The sequence below is a fragment of the Peromyscus maniculatus genome, chromosome 20 (genome assembly GCF_049852395.1).
Source record: "Peromyscus maniculatus bairdii isolate BWxNUB_F1_BW_parent chromosome 20, HU_Pman_BW_mat_3.1, whole genome shotgun sequence".
Classification (NCBI taxonomy): Eukaryota; Metazoa; Chordata; class Mammalia; order Rodentia; family Cricetidae; genus Peromyscus; species Peromyscus maniculatus.
In genome coordinates, this window is record NC_134871.1 from 55,810,372 (window position 1) to 55,836,612 (window position 26,241).

General features: G+C 47.2%; 1 protein-coding gene across 2 annotated transcripts in view; it reads left to right on the forward strand.

Annotated features, from left to right (window-relative positions):
- Tbc1d22a (TBC1 domain family member 22A) overlaps window positions 1-26,241 on the forward strand; it is a 306,168-nt gene that overhangs the window by 154,384 nt on the left and 125,543 nt on the right. For both annotated transcript variants that reach the window (XM_076556523.1, XM_006986078.4), the window contains one exon: window positions 11,910-11,985. In XM_076556523.1, coding sequence (XP_076412638.1) covers window positions 11,910-11,985 — 76 coding nt within the window. The remainder of the gene's footprint in view (window positions 1-11,909; window positions 11,986-26,241) is intronic.

Consider the following 26,241-nt stretch of genomic DNA (forward strand, 5'->3'; position numbering starts at 1 on the left):
AAAAAAATAACAATAACATGAAAGTTGGACAGGATGGCATACACTTTTAATCCTTGTACTTAGGAAGCCGAGTTCAAGGCCAGCCTGGTCTACATAGCAAATTCTAGGCCATCCAGGGCTACATAGTGAGGTCCTGACTGAAAGAACAAAACCAAAACTCAAAATGGTGAAAATTTAGCTGGGAAGAGGAAGGACGTCTCAAAAGTGTGTGTATGGGGGTGGGTGGGGGTGGGCGGTAATAATGCAGTGTATGCAAATGTAACAAAACCCATTGTTATGTATAATTAATAAATGCTAGTGAAAAACTCAAAGAATTCCTACGACAAGAAGCATTTGAACTACACAGTCATAGGCTGTACCAGGGGACACCTTGAGTCCTGGGGTCAGCCAGAGCACAAACTCGCTCTCTTGTAACCCCCATGGGATTGTGTGTGAGAACGGCACCCCAGGAGCTGCCCAGGGACTATACAGATCACAGTCTGGGGAGTGATCTACAGGTTAGGGGAGTCTTCTGGATTATGCTTCTGTGTGGACCTACCTGATGGTACTGGTTGTGGTGGCCCATGCTGGTAAGAAATGCCGAAGTGGCAGAGGCAGGAGGGTCATGAGTTTGAGGCCAGCTTGGGCTACACCTTTGTGGTGAGGCAATACATCCTAGTGCCAGATAGAATCCTAACAGCACCCCAGGATGGAGCACTATAGAAAGAGTCTGGCCTGCAGTTAGCAGATGCTTGCACCCAGGAGACCCTGTCTGTGATTCTGGTGAATGGTTTTGTCTTAAGAAATGAATGAGGCTATAAGAAAAGTGCCTGCTGGTGAAGCACTCACCAGCTCTGGCTCCCTGTGGCCATCTGGAATGTGAGGTGAGGCCTTCTGGGTCTCCTGTCAGCTGGCCCAGTGACTGATGTTTGAGGCCCATGCAGGGACACTTGTTTTTGCCCTGAGTACTAGCAAGAGGTGTAGAGTTTAAAAAGAACCTGCTGGGCCTAGTTTCTTTGCTCTACAGTTTTCTCCTTTTGTTTTAAAACAGGATATTTCCATATAGCCCAGGCTGTTCTGGAACTTGTGATCCTCCTGCCCCAGCTCTGTTTCTGGCACATAGGTTATCTGTTATTGCTGCTGAGTGTCTATAGCTTCCTTTTGGGGATGACTTTTGGTGTAGATTGAGGAAATATCTATGAAGGATTTCTGCTGACTGGGTAGTTCTTTACAATGGATTGTGTGGAGACAGGTGCTGGCTGCAGGCCTGATGAAGCTGGTTTGAATGTTAGTTTTCTGGGGGTGCAGTCTGGGATTGACCTCCACGGAGTCTCAGCCCTTTGCTGTCGTGGAGTCCAAGGTGTGGGTACAGTTAGAAGCTGCAGGCCGCCAGCATCCTTCCGTGGCTCTTAGGGGATTAGTCCTGTGCTTCTGCCAGTCTGTTCATTTCGCTAACAGCACTCATGCCAGGGTCTGTCGGCTGGCCATTACTTCCTGAATTACGGCTCCACACTTGCCTACCCTGAAGTCATACTATTACTCTTGGACTCATTACTTAGCAGGACAGCTTCTTTGAGGAGAAAGGAACCGTTGCCTTTTATAATTAGTCATTTACATTTCCTTTCCTTGGGGAAGAATTATTCAATCTGAGAACTGGTTGGTGGCCTGGTAGAATAGGAATGAGAGGGAAAGTGGCCCCATTATCCTAGAACTTGCTGGTGAGAAGGCCACCAGAGAAGGCTGGTGCCTGAAGTGGGCATTGTCCTGGTGTGGGAGGTGACCTTCAAGTAGAGCTGTGGTGACCCTCAGGAATGAGCTCAGACAGCTGGAACTGCAACCTGTCAGAGTCCTAGGGAGCTGACTCCTGCTTACTCAGTTCAAAGGAAGGAGAATTAGGGAGGGCCACTGTGCTGGACAGGAGGCTCTGAGCTGACCTTTGTGGACATTGAGGAGAACAGTCTGCAGGAGACCCTACTGACTTGGGAGTGAGTAGATGGAGCACCATACCTGGGAAACATGGACCTCACTCAGATACCCACTGAGGCTGGCTCTGTGTGCTGCAGAGTCAGAGATGTGATTTTAGAGTTTTGGTCAATAAAATGGAGGTATATCAAACTGACAAAAGTCCTTTGTAACTGGGCTACAAAGATTCATTAAGAATGAGCAGTAAGCAATTTGAAAATGAAATTAAAAATTTTTAAATGGCATTGAGAAACATAAAATTCCACATTCTTGCCTGAACAAAAAGGGTACTCCTTTAAGTCACCAAGCTCTCCCTTGCCTGAATATGTCAGTCAGCTGACTTCTGTGCTGGCTGCTCTGATGTTTCTGTGAATGCTCAGCACATGCCTTCTCATTAACGTACTCACTTCTCAGTGTAGAAAGATGTTGAGTTTTTATAAGAAAAAGTCAAAGTTCTTCACAAAATCTCTCTACCACATTGGGTACTCACCAGCTGTGCATGTGAGCCCTGCCCATTCTGACATCAGAATGCTATTTCTTCAACCTTATGCTTCCTCCTTACCCTTCATTTATGCCACAGTAATCCTTTATTAAGACATGTATCTGGAGAGCGCTCTCTCCCAGTTACGGCACATCAGCTTATTTTCCAGACAGTGTCTTCTAAGTAACAGGAACCTCTTGGTTTTGATAAAATCATTTTGGGGGTTGTGTATTATTTTCTGTATCCTGACTGAAAATCCTTGGTCAACTCACGAATGCCTTACGTTTCTCTTCTAGAGACCATAGATAGAGTTTCTTTTCCTATTGCTGTGATAAAATGTCCTGGCAAAAGCAATGGGAAGGAGGAAGGGTTTATTCTGGTTCACAGTTCAAAGCTACAGTCCATCATGGCGGGGAAGTCCTGGCTGAGGAGCATGAGATGGCTGCTCACATCACACCCATGATTAGAAAGCAGAGAATGATGAATGTGTTCACACTCAGCTTTGTCTATGTTATATAGTTCAGGATCCCCTGCCTAGGGTTCAGGTCCACCCACGATTAAGATGGGTCCTCCCATATCAACCTCATCAAGACCCCCCAGACATGGTCAGAGGCCAACCTTAACTTAGATAGTCCCTACAGGTGTGCCCAGGGGACTGTCTCCTAGAAGATTCTAGATTCTGTCAAGTCAGCAACCAAGCCTAAACATCACACCTTATTATTTTCCTCGAAAGAGTGCAGCCTAGCTCTTGCATATGCTGAGGGGAGGGTGGGGCTTGTATCTGTGTGGATTGTGTAGTGACTACAGCGCCATTTGTTGAGAACAGTTTTGTTTCTCTTCTGCATGAGATTGCTTTGGCATCTCTGCTGAATCTAACTGTCTGTTTCTGGGCTTGGTTCCTTTCTGTCAGTGGACTGCTGGGCTTTCACACTGCCCATCCTTTCATAACTACTGAAGCATTTCTTCACCTTGGCTCTTTAAAGAAATTATCATGAAGGTGTTTAGTTCTTTGCATATAGTTTATGCTTAGCCTGCTATTTTCTTAAAAACAAAACAAGTATGATAGGATTTTCAGTGGGGCTGTTGTGAAGCTATTAGGTTTTGGTATTTTTTTTTATTGATACTATTTGCAATATAAAGTTTCCCAGTTCATGAACATGGTATAGTTTTAAATTTAGATTTTATCTTTATCCATTTTTTACAGTTTTCAGTGTGTGTGTGTGTGTGTGTGTGTGTGTGTGTGTGTGTGTGTGTGTATGTGTTTTATTGTTGTTGTTTGTATGTTGCTGGGGGATGTCTTTTCTGTATGCTGTGAATTTATGTTGTTCCCATTGGTTAATAAATAAGCTGCTTTGGCCTATGGCAAGGCAGCTTAGAGGCAGGTGGGAAATCCAAGGAGAGAGACGGGGAAGAGAAAGGTGGAGCATGGGGAGAGACGCCAGCTGCTGCCCAAGGAACAGCATGCCAGCAGACTGGTAAGCTATGGAACATGTGGCAAAACACAGATTAGTAGAAATGGGTTAATTTAAGATTTAAGAGCTAGCTAGCAAGAAGCCTGCTATAGGCCATATAGTTTGTAAATAATATTAAGCCTCTGAGTGATTACTTTATAATTGGCCATGGGACTGCGGGGCTGGGCAGGACCAGAGAAACTTCCAGCTACAATATGTTGTTAAATTCATTTCTGATTGGGGGTTTTTAATACTGCTTTACTTAGTATATGTCTGTTGCTATTTTTTTCTCTCTACTATATGATAACAGCTGGGCTTTTAAAACTGGCGAGGGTTTCCAGCCATTGCCTCTGTATATCAAATTGCTCTCAAGTTTCTGATTTGTGTTCATGGTACTGTGGGTCTGGGTTTCAGTCAGGGCAGGGTGTGGACTGTTTGTCTGCTTATCCAGGTTAAGAGGATGTGAAGTCTGGCCACCAGGGAATGCCAAAGCCTTATTCACCCAGAGTTAGGCTGTCAGTAATTTTCTCCTCTGTACTCCTAGTTTGGGGTTTGCTCTGCAGAGTTTGGGTGGGGGGATAACCAGAGTGACAGGCATTAGTAGGGGCTTGTGTTTTCTGTTCATTTGTAACTGCCTCTTTTCTAAACAGCTCCAGGGACTTTTGAAAATGAACCAGCTGATTTCTTTCTTTCTTTCTTTCTTTCTTTCTTTCTTTCTTTCTTTCTTTCTTTCTTTCTTTCTTTCTTTCTTTCTTTCTTTCTTTCTTTCTTCCTTCCTTCCTTCCTTCCTTCCTTCCTTCCTTCCTTCCTTCCTTCCTTCCTTCCTTCCTTCCTTCCTTCCTTCCTTCTTTCTTTCTTTCTTTCTTTCTTTCTTTCTTTCTTTCTTTCTTTCTTTCTTTCTCTTCTTTTTTAACAGCCCCCTTTCCCTTTTTTATTTATATAAAATATTTACATCATGTCCCCAATCCTCTTCCATGTTACCTTCTCACTCCTCAAATTCATGGCCTCTTATTCTTTGCTTATTATTGGTGTGTGTGTGTGTGTGTGTGTGTGTGTGTGTCCATTTCATATTGCTTATATGCATATGGTTTTAGGGCTGACCACTTGGGCTTGGTTAACCAATGAGGATGCTCCTCTCTGGGGAAGGCTAACTCTCCCTCTCTAAGCAGTCTTTAATTGCCTGCAGCTCTTCATCTAGGAGTGGGGCCATATGGGATTTCCTTCATCCACATTGGCATGTCAGCTGGTGTTGTCATTGTTTGGGTCTTGTTTAGGGAGCCATAATGTTAGCATTTCATGGGGGTAGCCTCACTGTCATATCTAGAAGACACAATCTTGCAGAAATCTTTCCTGGTCCTCTGGCTCTTGCAATCTTTGAACACCCTCTTCAACAATGTTCCCGGAGCCTTAGGTGTAGGGCTGTGTTGTAGATGTGTCAGTTGGAACTGAGCCCCACAGTCAGCTGTTCTCTGTATGTTAACTGGTTGTAACTGTCTGCCGAGAAAAGATGCTTCTTTGATGAGGGGCGAGAGCTGCTCTTACCTGAAGTTCTGGAAGTCTAGGCTCACACTCCAAGCAGAGAGAATGTGTGCTCCCCATGTGGAAGAGGTTTGTCACTGCCAGGTCACCCTGCTTGATGTGTTGCCCCAGTCTCCCATCCTTCCGGCGCTGTCTGCTTCCCTGGGTTCCTGAGGACTTCGGAGGTTCCAGCTGTAGAAGGTGCGCCTCTTTCTTCTTTGGCTTTCTCAGACTCCATCACATTGCTTGGACCTTAGTGTTAGGTGTGCATTCGGAGCTGTAGCCAGAGTTTTCCTGCCTGGCCTACAGTCAGGACAAATCTCTCTCACCTGCCAGTCCCACAGCCGCTCAGACCCAACTGAGTAAACACACAGAGACTTATATTGCTTAGAAACTGTATGGCCACAGCAGGCTTCTTGTTATCTAGTTCTTTCATCTTAAATTAACCTATTTCTATTAGTCTATAAGTTGCCACATGGCTCATGGCTAACTGGTATCTTTACATGCTGCTTGTCATGGTGGCGGCTGGCAGCATCTTTCTCCGACTCAGTCTTCCTGTTCCCAGAATTCTCTTCTTGCTTGTCCTACCTATACTTCCTGCCTGGCTACTGGCCAATCAGCATTTTATTTATACAGAGCCATATCCACAGCACTTCCCCTTTTCTTTTCTTTTTTTTCCAAAAGGAAGGTTTTAACTTTTATATAGTAAAATTATATATAACAAAACAATTATCAAGCAAGAATTACAGTTACACTGTCTAGTGTATTTATAATATCTAGTCTATTTGTATTTGGCAAAATTAAAGAAGATATCCTATCTATCCTATATTTGTGAGTCTAAGGTTTCATATCTAACTTATTTTTTATCATAACTAAGGAAAATTGTAACTATCTAGCTTCAACTACATCAAAGACCTCAGAAGGATATAATATTACCTGAGAAATGGGAGAATGCCAACTGTGCTATTTTGGCAGATAAGTATGTCACAAATTGTCTCCTGTAGTGACACAGCTTACTTTGGTCATGGTCCCATCATGAGTCCCTTTTTGTCTAATGGTACCAAACACTTGCATCTCCTTGGGTTGCGCTGGGCCTCTCTGTCCGCTCACTCTTGACTGCATGTGCATTGTTGAAACTGCTCCTCTTGTAGACAGCTTGCACTTGGCATTGGCTTTCTTGCCTCATGGTGCTCAATGGAAGGAACTGTATGGTTGGGGTGCTGGATTCTCTCTCTCTCTCTCTCTCTCTCTCTCTCTCTCTCTCTCTCTCTCTCTCTCTCTCTCTCTCTCGGCAGGGTCTCACTCTGTAGCTCTGGCTGTCCTGGAACTTCTTATATAGACCAGACTGGCCTTGAACTCAGAGATCTATCTGCCTTTGCCTCCCAAGTGCTAGGATTAAAGGTATGTGCCACCATGCCTGGAATCTGGCAATAAATTCTTATTTTTTACTTTATTTTCTGCTTTCTTTTTAATGGCTGTTTTAGAGCAGCTGCAGATAAAAGATAACACTGGGGAGTTCCTGCGTAGTCTCCTCCCTCCCTCCCAGCCATACTCTCCCTGTTCTGACTGTTTGCATTAGTGTGGCACACTTGTGACAGGCCAATATCAATGCATCAGGATCAACTCAAGGAGGCTGCTGCCCTGCTGTGCCTGGCAGGCCCACTCCGTGATAGACACTGGCCGTGGTCTGTAGGCCGGGGACAGGACGGTGGGAATGTACTTGAGGTAGGTGCTATGGTAGGTTCCATTAGATGCAGTTGCTCACCCCGCACCCTGCGCCCTTGTGCGGGGTCACGCTGCCTCCCTTTCATAGGTGAGAAGCAGGAGGAAGTTGAGCTGGCAGATGGGAAAACAAGGAATTAGGCAAAGCGCCATGTATTTTCAGTGGCTGCTCTGTGCTGGCTGCATTCTGAGAGGCTTGCCACAGGCCCGTCCTTGTCCCCGTCCTTCCCACCTCTTCTCAGAGACTGTAATGGAGACATTGAGGGTATTGCTTTAACCAGTGCTTCTAAGCTTGGAGGGACAGCTAATGTGATGGATGATATAATCACGATTCAGAATGAGTTCAGCTGCCTGGAATACCAGCCCAGAACCAATCAAATGAGACCACTAATAGGAATAAATGTAAAATCCTGCATTCAAGTTAAAAAAAAAACAAAAAAAAACCCAGTCAGTACAGGTCAGTGGGAAGCAGTTGCGACAGTTTGGGTCGACTGCGTCCTCAGTGGGAAGCTCTGTTATCATTTTGTCTCTATTATGGCCGTTGTTCTATAACTGATAGTCCTTACCCTCTTTGGGCCCACCCTGTTATTTCTACACTGCACAATCAGAGATCTTTCCAAAATTCAGATCTTGCAGCGATGACAGTGGGCAGCTGCCCTTTGCCCTGGCTGGTGTCAATGGGCAGCTGCGCCTCTTTCTCACCATCTGCTTGTGACTACTTCAGAATGGCCTTCTTCCACCACTTGCCTTGCCCCCACTGAATCCCCTTTCCTGAATATGCCATTGTCCCTAGGCAGCCTGGGGCCCTCTGTGCTCTGCTCCCTGTAGAAGTAACTGTCTTATTCAATAAGAAACACAGAACCAATGCAAAGATGAAAGCCAAGAGGCCAGAGCAATAGCTAAGAGCTAAAAACCTTACCCTTCACTCTTGCGGTGGTCCTACCTCTCCGAAAAGAGACCTACTTCCTGTGTGTCTGTCTTTATAAAGACTTTCTGTTTTGCCTTCTCATTGGTTGTAAACCCAACCACATGACCACCTTGTCACTGCCTGTCTGTACAGACCTCCAGGTCTTCTATGGTTGGTATTGAGATTAAAGGCGTGTGTCTCCATGCTGGCTGTATCCTTGAACACACAGAGATCTGCCTAGCTCTGCCTACCAAGTGCTAGGATTAAAGGTGTGTACCACCACAGCCCAGTTTCTGCGATGGCTTGCTATTAGCTCTGACCCCCAGGCAACTTTGTTTATTAACATACAAATAAAATCACATTTCAGTATAAATAAAATATCACCATAGCTCCCCACTTGTAGCTTTACGTAGACCGTGCCTCGTCCAGCCCAGGTCTCCCATCCTCACGGTGGTATGCTTAGCCAGGCCTTGCGCTGTACTCCAGGGCCAGCACCCACTGTGGTCTTGCCTCTCACGTTGCTTTTTGTCTACATGCTTTGTCCCCAAATTGGCACAGCAGGTACTTTCTAAATGCAACGTTTCCCATGGCGCGTGCACGTGTGTGTGTGTGTGTGTGTGTGTGTGTGTGTGTGTGTGTGTGTGTGAGAGAGAGAGAGAGAGAGAGAGAGAGAGAGAGAGAGAGAGAGGAGGGAGAGAGAGAGAGAGAGAGAGAGAGAGAGAGAGAGAGAGAGAGAGATTGATTGATTGATTGTATTGGGGTGTGGCTGTTGGGTGAACCCTGGGACTGTCTGCCTTTGTTAATGTAGGCTGGCAGTCAGCAGGACACCCAATAGGCCTTCCCTTCTCTGTGCCATCTCCTCAGCCCTAGCTCTGCAGCCCTCAGCTCCAGTACTTGCCATCTTGGAGCACTCTGTGTAGACTTTAGAGCTGCTTCCAGAGCTCCATGGGACCTGGACTCAGGGCAGTTCAAACCATGGAGCCAATCTAGACATAGACACAGGGCCATCCCCAGCTGGACCACCCTGCACCTCCATTAAGGTGGGCTTTTCTCTCCAAAGTTCTGCCCAGCCTGTGTTGGAGCAGTCAGACTGCTGCTGTCCTTGTCTTCTGCCTGTGGCCAGAGTGCCGAGGCCTTCTTCTTGGCCTCGAAGGTCTTTTCAAAGCAGAGTCCCCCCCCCTCCCCTCTTTCTCTTTTTCCCTTATAGACTCTTGTGTCATTCTTGCCTCAATGTTTGGATTCTGAAAAGTCCTCTTCCTTTCCTGAGCTTTGAACAAACTGAGAAATAAACAAAACAGTGGCAGATGGAAGCAAAGAGGACTGCCATTCTTGCTGAACAAGGGGCTTGAAGTGTTTTTCTAGTGTGGAAGCCAAATAACTGGCTAAATCCAGGATTGTCCAGGCTGCTGTCTCCAGCCAGAGCTTATAGGTCAGGGCTGGGCAAGTGATGAGCTCACAGCACCTCTGTCCTCCCTTAGAGTAGTGATTAGCCTCCTGGGGCTGGCTCTCACCATGTGAAGGATACCCCAGGCATGGGTAGGAGTTAGGGAATATGTCATCCCCTAGTTTCTTCAGCTTGTAATTGGGGTAGCCATTATACCCCTAGTCAGCTATGCAGGAGACACATGATCCTTGAGCTCAACCCACTGAGACCCTTGATCCTTTGAGGACCAAGGCACTGCCCATGTAAGTGTGTACTGTTAGAAGGAGTTCTGGCTCCTGGTGGCTCTTGATGGGGTTTGTCAGACTAGAGCATCAATAAGTGGTCTGTAAGGCCTTCCTGACCCAGAGGCTGCAAACCACGCTTAGATTTGTTTCTTATCTCTGTCCAGTTGGAAATGTTCAGCCTGGCTTATTATAAATTCCTCCATGAGGGCGAGTGACACCATGCAAACACGTGCCAACAGACCAGAGCATTAACCTTCTGCTAGCTCCCAGGAGAAATGAAGTCTCACAGGTTATCCTTGGCAAGCTCAGGTCAAAAAAGTGAAGGCTAGAACCAAATTTTCTTATGGCTTTTAAGTTCAGGTATGTTAGAACCCAGTTAGTCCTGAGTCTAGCTTCTGCTCCATCAGTTAGCAGGATGCTCGGCCCTCTAGGATGAGTGTGACTCCTTAGGGTCTGACCTTCTGAACTTGAGACTGAGCCCAACAGTTAGTTGTTCCTTCTGAGAGCTGACTTCTAGGAGAGTGCATAAACCTGTCAGAGAAATGGACTTCCAACTCTTGGTAGAAAGTCATCCCAAGGCTCTGAGCAGTTCCCACCATGTTCCCAGATCGCATCTTTGCTGCTGCTCTAGGTCTCTGGAAGGCCTGGCGTGGTCTTGGTGAGGTTGGCAGGCACAGCTCTTCTTGGTCTTGCCCTTGCATAGGGGTTAGCTGCAGGTCCAGAGCCCCTCACTGCAATTCTTTATGGGAGAGCTGTCCCAGCATGGGAGCATGTCTGGCCCTTCCTGCTGTGGAAAGACTCCTCAGTAACTTGTAGGCTTTCTTAGCACTGAGCCACAGTGGCTGCTTGACATGGAAGACTTCTGCTAGCTAGCACATGGATCAGGCACTAAGGTACCTTGAGTGCTATTGTCATGTCCTGAAGGGGATCAAGGCTGATGCTTCTGACTCTGCTCTGTTGCCTGCTGCCTGCAGCCTGCAGTGACCGGCTGCCCTGAGGTGCAGGCCACCTGGGTCCTCCATCGTTTACAAAGCTACAGAACCTGCTCCCTGTGGGCTCAGAAGGAGTCAGCATTCTTCCCTGTCCTCTCACCACCACCCCATGCTACTTATGAGTGCTGTCTGGTTTGAGTGCTGCCATTTGTCTTGCCAATGTTGGATTCGGAAGCCCTTCCCCGCTCTGCTGGATTCTGTTCTGAGGCTTCCCATCAGGCCACGCTGGCAGGGTGCTCATCCCCATCTCACAGATGATGAGATACAAGCCCAGAGAGACCACCTACTTGTGGGTGCTGCACAGCTCCTAAGTGTTAGCTAAGGTTCTATTCCAGGTCTCTCTCCCTTAAAGCTCCCTCTCCCAAGCTGTGCTGCCCGTCCCCCAATCCACACGAGCCTCCCCAAGCTCACCCACACTGCTGAGAATAGTCACCTCTCACTTCTCATGCGGTGACTCCATTGTAGCACTCGGATTGTTGCACTGTCAGCACATTTGCCATTTGTGCTCCCTGGTGGGCCGGGTGCTTGCTGTCCAGGTGCCCAGTGAGGTGGTCATTCCCGCAGATGGTTCTGCTCAATGAGCCAGACACATGGGTGCTGGTTTCTTCAATTTAAATGTAAATATCCAACATTAACAGATAGAAATGTTCCATGAAGCATTCCTAGGAACTGTGTGCATCCTCTACATCAGATGCGGGTGAGACCCGGTGGTGCTGTGCTCTATTGGTCTTATGCAGAGTGTTGCCCTGTATCTGTTTCTCAAGAGACAGCCTAGCAGTGTGTACTTGGTTTGTTTTATAAAATTGTTTTGCATTATAAACTTCCCTTCAGTGCTTTTTCCTTTTTGGAGTATCTGGGTTATTGGAGGGGAGGTGCTCATGTGTGGTATGTCTTTATGTATGTTCACCCATGTGTGAGTATGTGTGCATTGGTGTGTGTATAGGCCTGGAGTTGATGTTGGTTGTTTCTTTGATCTCATCCCCCTTTATTTTTGGAGGTATAGTTCCTTGATTGAATCCGGAGCTCACCAGTTCTAGCTGGTCTAGCTAGCTAGCCTGATCTGGGGGTGTCCTGCCTCTCTCTCCCAAGTACTGGGGTCACAGGTGGCCTCCATAGCTGCTTGGCTTTTTTTATGTGGGTTCTGGGTATCTGAATCTAAGATCTCAAAGCCTCCCCAGCCTCGTGTTTTATTTTATGTGCATATAATACACATTGTTATTTTTCCTCAGGACAATTACACCTTTGCCCAACCTGGGATTCAGATGAAAGTGAAGATGCTGGAAGAGCTTGTGAGCCGTATTGATGGTGAGTCAGCGTCCGGGGAAGCTGCTCCCCGAGGCGGGGAGAGTGCTGGCTGCAAGCCTAGGGAGGTGGCCTCCGGCCTCAGCTCTGCCAGACACCACGGGCCTTGCTTGCTCTCACCCAAGTGCATCCTTAGCAGGAGAAGGTGCTGTTCTGCCCTTCCATTCTGTGCTCCAGTCAGGACTCCATGGGGAAGGAGACGCCTGTGCTCCTGGCAGCCAGCCTCCCTCCTGGGTCAGCTGCAGCTTCTCATCTGGGCAGCAGGGTGGTTGCTGATGGCTCTCCTTTGCCTTGCCTCTCCTGCCTGTGTATATCATTTCCTATCAAGGAGGATAGAGTAATTTCTCCATGGAATCCAATTAATTACCAAGTCCAGAAAGAACATCTTCAATATTATAGAAAAATTATAGTGTGTGCTCGGGCAATTTTAGATTATGCTTTCATGTTTAAGTGAGGCCTTTGAAATACTTTTTACCTTCGTCCTTAAAATAATTCCCCCTGCGATGTGCTGAATGTCATATTGCAATAGCAGAGTTTAATTAAATGAAAGTTGAGAGATAATGCTTGCCCATTCCAAGCTGAGCCTCCTGATAGTTTGTTAAATTAATGAGCAGAGCATTAACAAAGTGATGCCAAGCAGAACCAGACCTATGTACATATGTGACACCAGCCAGTCAGCAGTGAGCTGTAGAAAATGCTCTCTGCTTCCCAGAGTCCTGCGTGAGTCGGGCAAGCCAATCTGTCAAAGGTGCCGAGAGAACTGGTAAGGTGTAGTCCTGGCTGTGCGCCTTCTCTGTGTGCAGGAACCTCCCCAGCCTTCCCCTTGCTGCTCCGATGAAAGGAGCAGACTGTCGCAGCCCTCTTCATGGGAAGACACTTGGTTTGGGAAATGACTGAGTGACATTATAAACCAGAGCCAAAAAATTCTAAACTGCACTGTGTTCCTTGATTGAGTCTGGGAGTCGGTTCTGTGTCTGATGGTTATTACCTCATTTCCATATTATGAAGTCTCCTGCACTTCTAGAAATGCTTTATTGGATTCAGTGTGTTTAGCTGCTTTTCACCCTCTCTCCAAAGTGCTGCTCTTTCTTCCGTCAGTGCACCCTGTGCATTTATTCTGTACTCACGTTGCGCTCTCGCTCAGCTCTGGTTGAAGTTTTTTCCTACCAGCGATTTCACAAGTGTCCCTGGCCTCATTTAGTTCTTTGAAATACTATTTGCAGGAGCTGTGAGTTACATAGTTCTAGCAGGTTCTTCCTTTCCTCCTGTGCCCCTTAGAAGGCTTATTTTATATTTTCCATGAGCCTTAAGTTGTGGCCAGGGCTGGTTCGCTCCAGCGCTGCAGTTGGGGAAATGCTTGAATTGATCTTTTCCTGTGCTGTGGTTCAGAAGGAGGCACACTGCAGATTTACACTGTGATTGTTCAGAAGAGCATCAGCAACTACTGCAGAGCTGCCCAGCGGTGCTCTGGGGGAAGCTTCTCTTTATTTCCACCCAAGGATCAGCTCTTTACAGCACAGGGTGCTGTCTGCTGTCCCAGGGCAGGCTGTGCAACCTGTTTGTTTCTGTTCTCAGGACCACAGCTCTGAAAATATGTGTAACTGCCTCATCATAAGGACACTGGACTATGCAAGCAGGAAATGCCTCATCCTCCAGGCCTCCAGGCCTGGCTGGGAGGCTTGTCCTCGCCCTGCCGCCACTAGTGTGTGGAGAAGCTCCAAGGCTGCAGCTCTGGTAGCTTCACCTCTAGGCGACCCACTGTGAACCTTTCATTAATGGCGGGATATACTTGTAGAAAAAAATTACTTAAAACAACAGCAACAACTTAATCTGCTGCTTGAGTTCTGCATTTCTAGGGAAGGTCAGTGTTGATTTCAGAAAGTATTGATGCCTTGGTGAGGGGGAAGAGGTTGTGGGGTTGATGAAGACTAGGGGTTTTATGCTCTGTTCCAGATGGGTGGTGTAAAAAGAACAATTGCCCTGTAGACACAGAGATAGGGAACCCGGGAGTGGTGGATGTGTGAGGATGTGGGCACGGAGGTGAGACTAGATGGAGAGTCCGAGAAGGGAGGAAGGTAGGTGCTGAAGGGCGGTGTCTGTTGAAGATGGGCGCCCTCACCATTTTCTTGTGGTAAGGAGGAGTTGAAGAATTGTCCAGAGACACTTCGAAGAACTTCCTATTTTGAGTAATGCCTCTCCAGCACTGTTGTTTGTTTTTCGAGACAGGATTTCTCTGTGTAGCTTTTGAGCCTGTCCTGAAGCTCGCTCAGTAGACCAGGCTGACCTTGAACTCACAGAGACCCAACTAACTCTGCCTCCCAAGTGCTGGGATTAAAGGCGTGCACCACCACCACCCAGCCTCTCCAGCTCTGGTGAACCTCTAAGGAAGGTGCCATGGGAACATGAAGCTGCATGGGTGAAGGAGGGTCATGTCTGTAATGGAGGTGAGGAAGAAGCAGACTGCAGCCTTTGAGATGGCACCGGAGGGGGAAGCAGAGGCCGTCTCTGGAGCGGGGAGATGGCCTATGAGACATTCATGGAGGCCCTGTGGAATGGCAACTTGAGCCGTTGTGGTTGGGACTTCAGAGAAGGGGGGGGGCTTTTACTGCAGCAGGTTCCTGCTGAAGACAATTAAAAAGGCAGAGATGATGTTCCCAAAGCCAGTAAAGAAAGGAAGAAATGAAAAGGACAGAAAAAGAGTAGAAAGAAAAGAAAATCAGTGTCTTTCGAGAGAAGGGTGCTGTCAGAGATACAAGAGTTACTGGACCTTTGCGTCGGGCTCTGGTGAGATCAGCCAGCACCAAAGCCACTGCTATCTGGTGGGCATGCCTACTTCCAGATCTAGTGGTCCCAGGGACCACTTGGCAGCCTTGGGGGATGCTAGGTGGACTCTGGCCGACTCAGGATAGGGATCTTTGGACATGCTGCCTGATTTCTTAGAGCTAGAAGGGTGATACACCAGGGTGTGTATGTTCGTGTGTGTGTGTGTGTGTGTGTGTGTGTGTGTGTGTGTGTGTGTGTGTGTGTGTGTGAAGTAGCCCTCATATCACCCCAGCCCTGCTTCCTGAGAGCTAGAAGGGTGATACACCAGGGTGTGTACGTTCGTGTGGGTTGGGGGGAGGGTCACATAGCCCTCACATCACCCCAGCCCTGCTTCAAGCCACGGAGGACTGGTATTGTTAGGACCTGTGTTTTTTTTGTTTTTTTTGGAGTTTTTTCTGTGCTGGAGTTCTTCACAAGGCTCCTGACATGGAGAACAAAATCTTTTCTAGAGGAAGCCCCCAGAACTTAAGTTCTCACTGTCTTCTGTTTCAAATGAATGGCCCGTACACAGTCAGAGATGATCCCTACACAAGACTCCTGCAGTGAGAGTCAATAGATGAGAGCCAGGTCCATGAAGTGGGGAGCTTTGCTGATCTGTAGACGCACAGAGTAAAACTGCTGTTCTTACTATGAACGAAAGCAAGAATCATGAATATACCTTTAGGACTAGGAGACTATACAGTTTTGCAGAAGAAGTTTGAAAAATATCCAGTCATGCAAGCCTGATGACCTAAGTCTGGTCCCTGGAACCCACTTGGAGAACGAAGTCCACAGAGGTGGTCTTTGACCTCCACATACATGCCATGGCAAGCTCTCCCCACTTCTCTGTCTCTGTCTCTCTTACACACACACACACACACACACACACACACACACACACACACACACACACTGATAATAATATGATACTTAACAAAACAACTAAACGAGGAGTTCGGTGAGCAGGCCTAACACCTCAGGCGCAGGTAGCAGAGCAGTCAGTGCCCTGGAGGTGGATCCGAGAGAACTGGGTGAAGCAGAGGGTACCGAACACCAAGTGTAGCAGGGTGGAGACGGAGAACAGGATCTCAAAACTCCATAGGAAGGGAGGACAGAGGTTAGTGATCTGAAGAAACAATGGCTCCCACTCTCAGATTCGAGAGGCCGGTGGGTCCTGAATGGATTGACAGAGAAAACTGTGCATATACATCACAATGGATTTAATTAAACCAACCACAGAGAGAAAGTTTGTGTTTTAGAAAGCTCTCATTATGTAGATTAAGACATTCTCAATCTTGTGATCCTCCTGCCTCAGGCTGCTGAGTCCTGGAATGAGTCACTAGAAACTGTTAAAGCCATTACAGAAGAAAGATATCCATCAGTGATAGCTGTTCATTGGGAATGGTCTTAATAAATATACCAGGCAATGTCAGTCTGCCAAAGGAGCATCACTCTGGAGTCTGCGTCCAGCAAATGTATCCTTTAAGGTGGAAATGCCAGTCTGTGTGAACCTGGATTCTTTCATACTGGCCCAGGAAACTGTAAATAAAGATGGAGAGTGAATAAACTCACACAGGAACTGTCGGGGTGGTACAACCAGGAGGATGGTCCCTGGCAGCTTTAGACCCAGTGCAGGGGACAGACAGCTCAGCACCAATCCAGCCTGGGGGAGAGGCAGGCTGTCTACTCAGAAGTCCGCAGACAAACCAGATACCCTGCTTCAAGAAAGGCACACTCTCTTTCTGGCTAGGTCTGAAATCCAGAAGGTCAGTCAGATCACTGGCCCCCAGGGCATTGGAAAGGATTTGACATTTCCCGTGTGAAAGCAGCTCCATCCACAGCAGAAGCTGGCTTCTGACCGTCACTTTCCCATGGGGGCTGCATGCTTGTATGCCCAAGTGCTGTGGTTCCTGGCAAGGGCCCGTCCCCTCCTAATTGCACACTTTCTTGCCTTAGTGTTGAAGGAGCAGCTCCTGGGATGGGAGGAGTTTTCTTTGGGGCCAGGCTCCCTTGACAGGCCGCCTCCCTACCTCGGGATAAATGGGTTTCACTTGGGCCACCTGGATTGCTGGTAGGTGGGTGTTAGGAGAGACTGCCACATAGTGCCAGGTGGGCTGGAGGCACTGTCTGAACAAAGGCCAAGGCATGACCTTTAGGAGGTGGGGTGGGCACCCCTGATGGGCTCAAAATAGCACCCGATTCTTCTTTCCTTTTTGTATCACTTCTTAATCTTCTGAGACACACTGCTTGTTTCTGTTGGGAGAGGCATGTGGAGCCTGCATCTGGACTGTGCTTCCAGCTCTCCACCCCACCTATGGCGGATATGGCAGACTGCATGTTTGGGAAAGGTTGATCCTGAAAGCATTTATGCAGAGAAATACAGACCCATGCCCCCACCCCGCAGAGCCGCCACCACCAGACAGCTACTTACTGTGCTGGTGTGGCTTAAAAATTTTTACCATCTGCCAAAAGTTCTGTTGGGAACACTGGCGGCCTGGGGATGCTGCTGTGCAATCCCCTTGGGCTCTTCTATTGCCTGCAGAACTGGAGAGGATCCATGTTCAGGACTGTGTGTGACAAGGACCAAGGCCCTCAGTGTTAGTTTCAGTGCGGTGGCGCAATGTTATTCATTAAGCAGCGCTGTTACCGTGCAAGAAAAGTCAGGAGGTACAACAAAACCCACTATAAGACTTTTATTAGGAGGAGGGAGGGACAGGACAGAGTGTGTGGTCAGGCCTGTTGAAACAGGACATGTGCGGAGAGGGGGGAGGGTATAGGGACCCACCTTTTATGGACTACCCTGCCCATGTGCACATGGGCCCATGTGGCTACTCCACACACGCGCATAGATTATTTGATCATGCTGTGCACTGATTACGGAGGATGTAGGGCCCGAAACAACCAGGTGGAAATGACTAAGTGCCTTGCCCGGGGCATGCACGATCATTGGGGCATGGCTAGAATTCCTGTCACTCAGGCCAGCCCAGACATCCCAGTGGGATGGGAACACTCTGGTGTTTGCTTGGGATGTGGTGCCATTTTGTGGTGCATGTGCTCAAGGCCTGCCGCGCTGCCTGTGCCCCTCACCCTATGACTCCTCTCTTAGCCCACAAGTGCCTGCTGCTGTCTTCTCCAGCCTCTTGACTTTGTCAGCAGTGGCTCCTCCTCTTCTAGTGGCCTCTGTGGATTCCTGCCTGACTCAGCACTGTCTGCTTCTCCGAGAAGGTTTGGTGGGACTCTTCTGTGTAGTTGATGAGGTCATGGCCGTGTATTCGGATTGTACTGTGTAGCATGTTGACCAAATTCCTAGTGCTGAATGTCCAAGTCCACACCCCTCTTAGAAGCTAGAGTATGGCCTAGGCCTTGGGAATCATAGTGCCCTCAGCAGCTTAGTTCAGAGTTTATCCTCTGTACAGCCTTCCTTGTGGCCAGCTGGAGGCTCTGTCCTGCTGCCCTTCCCTTTGTGATTCACACCAATGGTAGCGACTGTCAGAAGTGTCCTTGGGGAGTGCAGGAGGAAGGGCCTGAGAGCATGTGTGAGCTCCTCCTGTGTCCACAGAAACTGGAACACAAAGCCCATTTCCATTTTATTGGGTAGCCCAGGGCATTTGGCTGCAATGGTATCGGGGAACAGCCCAGGCTGAGAGGGTAGTCCTGAGCACAGCTAATGGACACTGCAGTCACCAGCTCAGAAAGGACATTAGAGAGTTTTGTAAGCCTCAGTCCCATCCAAACTTGAATTCATTTCACAAACATCTAGAATATTGAAGTCAGGAGAGGCTAAGGGCTTGACATTTTTATTTAGGAAGAATAATTAAACCCCACAAGTTCATGGCCAAGGGCCTTAAATGACTAAAAGCTGCATGTGTCTTATAGTGGATTCCATCCATAGTCTAGTCAGTGTGCATCACAGAGCTCCTTAGAAAGCAGAAATAGAATGCTGTCTGTTCTGCCCTGTCCTGCCTCTCTCATTGTTTAAATTTATTTAGGAGTTTGTGGGCTAAAGAAGATCACATGTGTGTTCACTGTCCACCTAGTCCGAGTTAGTGAAACCTCAATAGCCACCTGCTTCCACCATTAAGTCAGTTCCCATTTCAGTGACAATGTTTGTTAGACCCCCGCCTCCTGGTGGAATCGGCCCACGGAATGTAGCCTGTGATTTTTGCCCACGTTGCATCTGGAATGCATATGTTTATTTGGAAGTGAGAATTTACATTTTTGCAGCAAATCGTAATGACCCCTTGCACATTTTGTCATTAACATCCGTTATATCTGAGATCACGTGACCTGAATTGCTGCCAAGATAGAATTGCCAGGCATGAGCAGGCATCCAGCCTTTGCCTCCCAAAGGCTGTGACCAGAGCCCCTCTGCAGAGTCTCGGGCCAGTGCCCACTTCCAGGCCTTGTCCTCACGTCATGTCTGACTGTGGCACAGATGCTTCTGTGTAAATGAAGCATCTGCCGTGTCTTCTGACACATGAGATGGAGAGCTTGCTCTGTGTTACAAGATCGCTTGAGCATGTGCAGCCACAGCAGTGCCTAAAGAGATGCTGGTCATGCCCAGTCAGAAGACCCAGATCAGATTACAAAGAACGAGTTCACAGAGGAGATGAGAGTGTTAGCGCTTCAGGAAGACCCTGGTATCATCTCAATAAGGCTGTTTCTGGAGGCACAGGGACTGTGTGAGGTGGCTTCAGGGAGCAGGGAAGAGGCGGAACTGTAGGAGCTCTTTTGCTCTCCCTGGACCCTGGGTCTACTGGGCTTTGCCTCAGGTAGTAGGAGGGAGCCTAAGGTAGAGAGACACTGCTGGGAGGCGGAGGGAGGCTAGGACACTCGATGGTAGCCCAAGCTGAGCAAAGGTTATTGAGGAAGGTCAGCCACAGATGCTGCTGCAGTGGCCTTGAACCTCTTGCTGGGCCACTCAGGGAGACTGAGCTAAAGAAATTCGTCTCCCTGGGTTTCTTACACTATTGTGCTGTCTCTTTCCTTTAGTAAAAACAGGACTAACTCTGTCCTCTGACCTAATCTCTCAAACCCACATGCCTGCTACAGGTCCAGGGTGCCAGATTCAGCAAGCAAAATACAGCTGTTGTCCTTGGCTTTCAGGTGAACACTGACGAGTTTTTTTTTTTTTTTTTTTTTTTTTTTTTTTGGTTTTTCGAGACAGGGTTTCTCTGTGTACCTTTGCGCCTTTCCTGGAGCTCACTTGGTAGCCCAGGCTGGCCTCGAACTCACAGAGATCCGCCTGGCTCTGCCTCCCGAGTGCTGGGATTAAAGGCGTGCGCCACCACCGCCCGGCCTGACGAGTTTTTAATGTACATGCCTGGGCAGTACTCAGCAAAGCTCCACTTCCCTGGGCTTCCTTGATCTTACCTGTAACCCTTCCAAGGATGAGTTCAGAGAGGCAAAGTGTAATTTAAGCCTAATGTAAGCTTCAGGCTCCCTTTTCTTTCTAGACACTTCAGAGAATGGTGAGAATATGACCTTAAATGTAATAGATTATTTGAAATTATACACACACAGCCTTAGGTACACTTGCATACATCAATATATACAAACCATGTACATATACATAGAGCACACACATATGTGCCTGTGTGCATAAAAATACATATATACATACATATATATACACATACCTCTATATACACACTTGTATATGTATACATACATGCCTTTATACACACATATGCATATACACTACCTGCATACACCTATATGTACCCCAGTATACACATGCATACATACCTGTGATTATATGTACCTGTATATTTATACACATATGTCTGTATACATACATACTACACCTGCACAGACCTGTACATACACTCATAAACACAAAACCCCTTCTGTATACATACATACTCCTGTATATACATTCATATACCTCTATACACACATTTGCACACACTTGTATACACATAAACACATATACACTCATGTATATGTACTCCTGTATATACATGTGTATAAATCTATTTACACATACACATACCTATATACACTTGTACATGAACCTGAATATACATACACACCTGTATACATATATTATATGTCTGTATGTATACACATGTATCTGTATACATGTATATACACACATACACATATCCATTTGCATGTTTATATACACCTTATACATAAACATACCTGTATGACCTATACCAGTATACACATACAAACACATCTATATATACACATATCTATAACTGTGTACATATGATACACCTTTATATATATATGCCTAAACCTATACACAAATATATATACACCTTTGTATATATTTTTTCCAACCTATATATACACTTTTACTTACCTATACATACACAGGCACACACGCACATCCAGAGATGTCATGGTCATTGAGCTGATGGTCACTGGACCTGTCATCGTTATACCTTCAGATGTGGCTCTCCTTATTGATGTGGACACTGCATTGGCCATTACTGGTCTTGCCATTGTCCTATAGATATCTTGGTACTGGCTGCATGTGCTAGTGTCTTGGTCTGTTGGGAGCAGTTTCCATCTTCTCCAAAGTATTCTCTTCTGTGGCCAAGGCTGACTGAGCTCTATAAGCACTAGGTCCCTTTGGCTTTTCACTGTGAGATGCTGTGCTGAGGCTGAATACCCACTGCTCTTTCTTAGTGAAGTTCTTCCTCTTCTGTCTTACTAGTGATTCTTTGCAAGGCTCACCTAGGTTCCCTGTGCTGGTAGATACATTTACCATTGTTTGGAGCCTGCAGGAGGATGAACTGTTTTGTTTTTGCAGTGGCCTAACATTGTGCCACTGAAGTCTGCAGGTGCTCTAGGTTGCTTAGTCATGGCTACCCAGGGTGAGGGCCTTGGTGCAGATTCTGGTGCTTTCCTCCTCTGACCAGTCCATCCCCTAAGGTTGATGACATCGGCCTGTGAATCATGGCACAGTGACTGCCCTGTCCTCCTCTGTCCCTCTTTCTCCACAGCTTGAGGCTGGCTGGACCTAGGGCTCCTTGTTCCCATTGGTCCCTTTACAGGAGTGCTCAGGGCCCACTCAGGGTCTCTGTACCTGCCCTGTCATTTGTCTGAAGCCATTGCGGACCTTATTGCCACCTTCCTAGCAGTCAGATGTGTTTCCTCATCACTGTGACCAGATGCCTGACAAAGCAGCTTATAGGAAGGATTTATTTTGCCTCATTTAAAAAGGTGATTTACTATTTTTTTACATGCATTGGTATTTTGCTTGCATATATGTCTATGTGAGGGTGTCAGTTGTGACAGTTGTGAGCTGCCATGTGGGTGCTAGGAATTGAACCCAGGTTCTCTGGAAGAGCAGCAAGTGCTCTTAACCACTGAGCCATCTCTCCAGCCCCTTGCCTCATGTTTTTATGGCAGGGAAGTCATGATGGCATTCGTGATGCAGTACTATGGCTTCCAGAAGTGAGCATGTGGGAAGATGAGGGGTGACAGGGACAGAAAATGGTCACAGACCAAACTGGAAAGACCTCGTGCAGGCCACGGGAGAAGTCTACAGTGGCAGCTGCTTTGCACAGAGTCCAGAAGGTCCTGTTGGGATCCTAGGAGCATGCCTTGCACACTCACCTCAGCACAGGGCCCCAGTTACAGCAGAGGCCACGTGGAAGCTGGGGAGGGGCCTGTGGCCAATGTTTTTACCACTTGCCCCCAGTCCCTTAAGGAAGAAAGCACTAGAACTCATTACTGAGCAGTGGTCCTACCTCTGCGTGCTAAACGGCTTTATCTCCTTGTACATTTTCCCTTTCTTGGGTTTTTAATTCCAGTTAAATGTGATTTTAATGAAATTTCTCTGAAAGCTGTCGTGACTACATTGTAAGGTTAAAATTGACTTATTCTTTCAAGATAGGATTCAGTTATAGCTAGTAAACTAGATTCAGTTTTATTACCAGCCAAGTGAAAATATTTTTATTACCCTGACAAGGTAAGCAGTCGGAGAGCAGAGAATAAATCAGCGGTGTGGCTCAGGCCCAGGCAATCCTTACTGTGACCGCCTCTTGCCACACAGCAGTCCTCTCCAGTGTGCAGCCTCATTAGGCCTCAGAATAGCTGATTCCAAACTGGAAATGATGATGGTGTTGCATTGGAGGCGCACAGACAAGCTGATTGAAAAGTACACATGTAAATGCAGTCCGCTTAGGACCATGTCATAGCTTGGGGATGTTCCCTTGGGCAGAGGAAACCCTGTGTGCAGTGTGCAGCAGAGGTCTAGCCCTTGGGCTTTCTCAGGAACATGCCACAATGCCCGGGCTTGGCAAGAGCCAGTCTTGAGTGCTTGCTTATATCCCTCTGAGGATTGCATCCCCCATTGCCTGATTGTTGTGCCCTGTATAGCCTTTTACCTATAGACCCTTTGGCTCTCCTGTTTTTTCCTCTTAATAGATAACATGGCAGGGTGGCAGGCTATCCTGATTACAGGGTCTTGATCTGTGGGGATAGTGATGACATTTGCCACCGAGTACTGTCAGGATAACTGGAGGAGACTCAGTCTCTCAGTGCTGTCGATGCTCTGTTCCTTTGGGACATCCCTACTCTTAGGACCTGATTTGAGGGTCCATGAATGAGCAGGTTCTTGAGCTTTCTGGCCTTCCTCATTCAGAGAACCTAGAACCAGCCCCATGCTGGAATGTTATTTCTGGCTTACTCTTTTGTCAGCTTTTGCTTCAAGTCTCTGGTCCTAGGGCACATTTTCAGCCCACATGGTTGCTTGGGATCTTGACATCAGGCCAGCAGACCATCTTCACTCTTAAAGTGGTATCCTGGAAGAGCAGTCTGTCTGTCGCTGGGGTCCTCTTTCACCCTCTACTTGCTTGCTGTTTGTAGGCCCTGCCACCTCTTCCTTTTTCCTTCCCAGCACAAGCTCATCTGCAGGGCTCTTCCTTAACATGTGGAGAGGGCTCTGTTAACACCAAGGGTTAGTTTGTAGTTGCACTTGAAGAATGAGGGCACCACAAGGGTCCTGGGTCATGTGGTCTTCTGGTCTACCCACACCCAAATCCCCAGCAGGACAGCAGGATTGCTTTTTTTCCTTTTAAGGCCTCATACTGATGGACAAGTTGGCTTGTGACCACAGAGGACATTCTGTCCTATATTAGAATGATAACAGTTGTTCTGAGAGCCCTTTCCCCAGGCCACACTCAGCACAGCTGGAAAAGAGTGCTGTTAGGAGTTGAGGCCCCCAGCACATCTCTGCTCCCCACCCAGCCCATTTAATGGCTGTTGGAAAGCCAAACTGCTTCAGTTACTGCAAGGTGGGAGGGCAGGACCAGCACTCCACAGAGACACAGGCTCCTGTCCTTTGGCACTGATTCCTCACTACCCCTGCTTCTCTCTCTTAACTACTGAAAAGTTCTGGGACAGGGAGGCCAAACCATGATGAGTGCCAAGTGTGGAGAGTTTACCACCTGGAAGTGGCAATGGCCACCTTGGGCAATTAAGTTCAAGCCAATGAAGCCTGGTAAGCTCTGGACCAGATGATGCGGTCTCTGTGGGCCCCATGCTGAGATTGATGTTCTGGGTTTATTGCTGAGCTGCGATCAGTTAATTACATCACAAGCAGAGACTTCCGAGTGCGGTGATTCGCCCTGACCTTAAGAAGAAAAGTGTTGGCCTGAATGTAGGCCATCAGATCTGCTTTTGATATGTGATCCAGCATCCTTCCTGTTCATGGCTGCTGGAGAGGATCTGTGTGTTTTGTCTTTCTCATGGTGAAGGGCTGGAAACTTTCTCACCCCGCAGTTAAGTGGCTACATTGGCTGGGCCTTGTGGCACACAGGTCTGGAGGCCATACCTTTTCACTTCGGTCTCCCATTCAGAGGTGGACTTATGATGGACCCTCGGTACCCTAGACTGTGGGTGCCTGGTGGGCTCAACTTGCAGCTCACTCATGGTCCTCTGTACTCACCTGGACTTCCTCTGTAGTTGTGTCCCCCATTACTGCATGGGTTCATGCCTCACTCTTCAATGCTCAGTGTCTATCTCAAGATCGTAGGGGTTGTTGATAACAGAGCTAAGCCAGACTGTATAAGGGGCTTTCCTTCATGGTTACAGCCAGGGTAAGGGCATGGGGAATGGCAGTGTATGGTGGAAGAGGATCATGGGGACTGTATTTGGACCCTGGTCTCCCACAGGCAAGTCCTGAGCCCTTTTAGGTCCATGAAGAGAAAGAATCAGGGGCACCTACCAAACAGGGTCAAATGTTCTCCTGGGCCAAGAGGACCCCACCCCCTTCCTATGGTGCTGTGAGCAATGAAAATGCCGTGTGTAGAGCCAGCCTTAGCTGAGTGTGCACTGCAGGGGGGGTCCTCACTGCCTATTGAAGCCTTGGCCCCACTCTGCCTCTCTGACTGGGCTGGTACAATGCTGCAGATGCTTAGCAAGTGCCCCCCTCCCCACTGCATGTGGGAATGGGGAGGGTCACATGGCAGCAGTGAATGGGGTAACCTCTGGACCCAGGGGGCCCTGCCATCCTGGCTTCTGGGAGCGTGAAAGGGCTTCACTATGAGTAAGTCACCTCAAGAATGCAGGCTGCACCTCACTGCACAGGTGTAGTTGGAATTTTCTTTGGGCTGCCAACCAGCTCCCAAAGAAAGACATGCAGACTTATTATTAATTATGAATCCTCAGCCTTAGCTTAGGCTTGTCCCACTAGCTCTTTTAACTTAATTTAACCAGTTTTTATTCATCTACATTTTGTCTTGGGGCTTTTTACCTTTCTTTCATTCTATATGTCCTACTTTCCTCAGTGTCCCACTTTGTCTCAGTGTCTGGCTGACTGGCCCTTGGTGTCTTCCTGGTCTCTCTCTTTTTTTTTCTTCCTTGGGCCTAAATTCCTCCTCCTACTTACTCTCCCTGCCCAGAAGTCCTGCCTATACCTCCTCCCTCACTATTGGCTGTTCAGCTTTTTGTTAGAGCAATCTAAAAAAATGTCATATTCTGTAGGTGCTTTAGGCAGGCAAGGTAAAGCAGCAACACATCTTTACATAATTAAACAAGTGCAACACATCTTTACATAGTTAAATATTCTGCAACATAAACAAATCCAACCCATCTTTACGTAGTTAAACAAATACTCAACAATATAAACAAATGCAATACATCATTACATTTTATACAAATGTAACACATCTTTGAATGGTTAAATATTCTGCAACATTTTCTTCTTTTTGTCTAAATAAAAAAAAAGGTTTTAGCTTTAATATAGTAAGACTATATACAATAAGAACAATTATCAATAAGAATTACATTTACAAAATCCAGTTCATGTGCATTTGGCAAATTCAGAGAAAATACTCCATTATCTAGCCTATCTTGGTGAGTCCAAAGTTGTATACCTAATTTACTTTCTATCCTAACTTGTATTACCAACTCAAAAATTAACTTTTTAGACCTCAAAACATTTTCTTAGATAAACAATTTAAGCTTTTATGTTTCTCAAGCTTATAAACTATA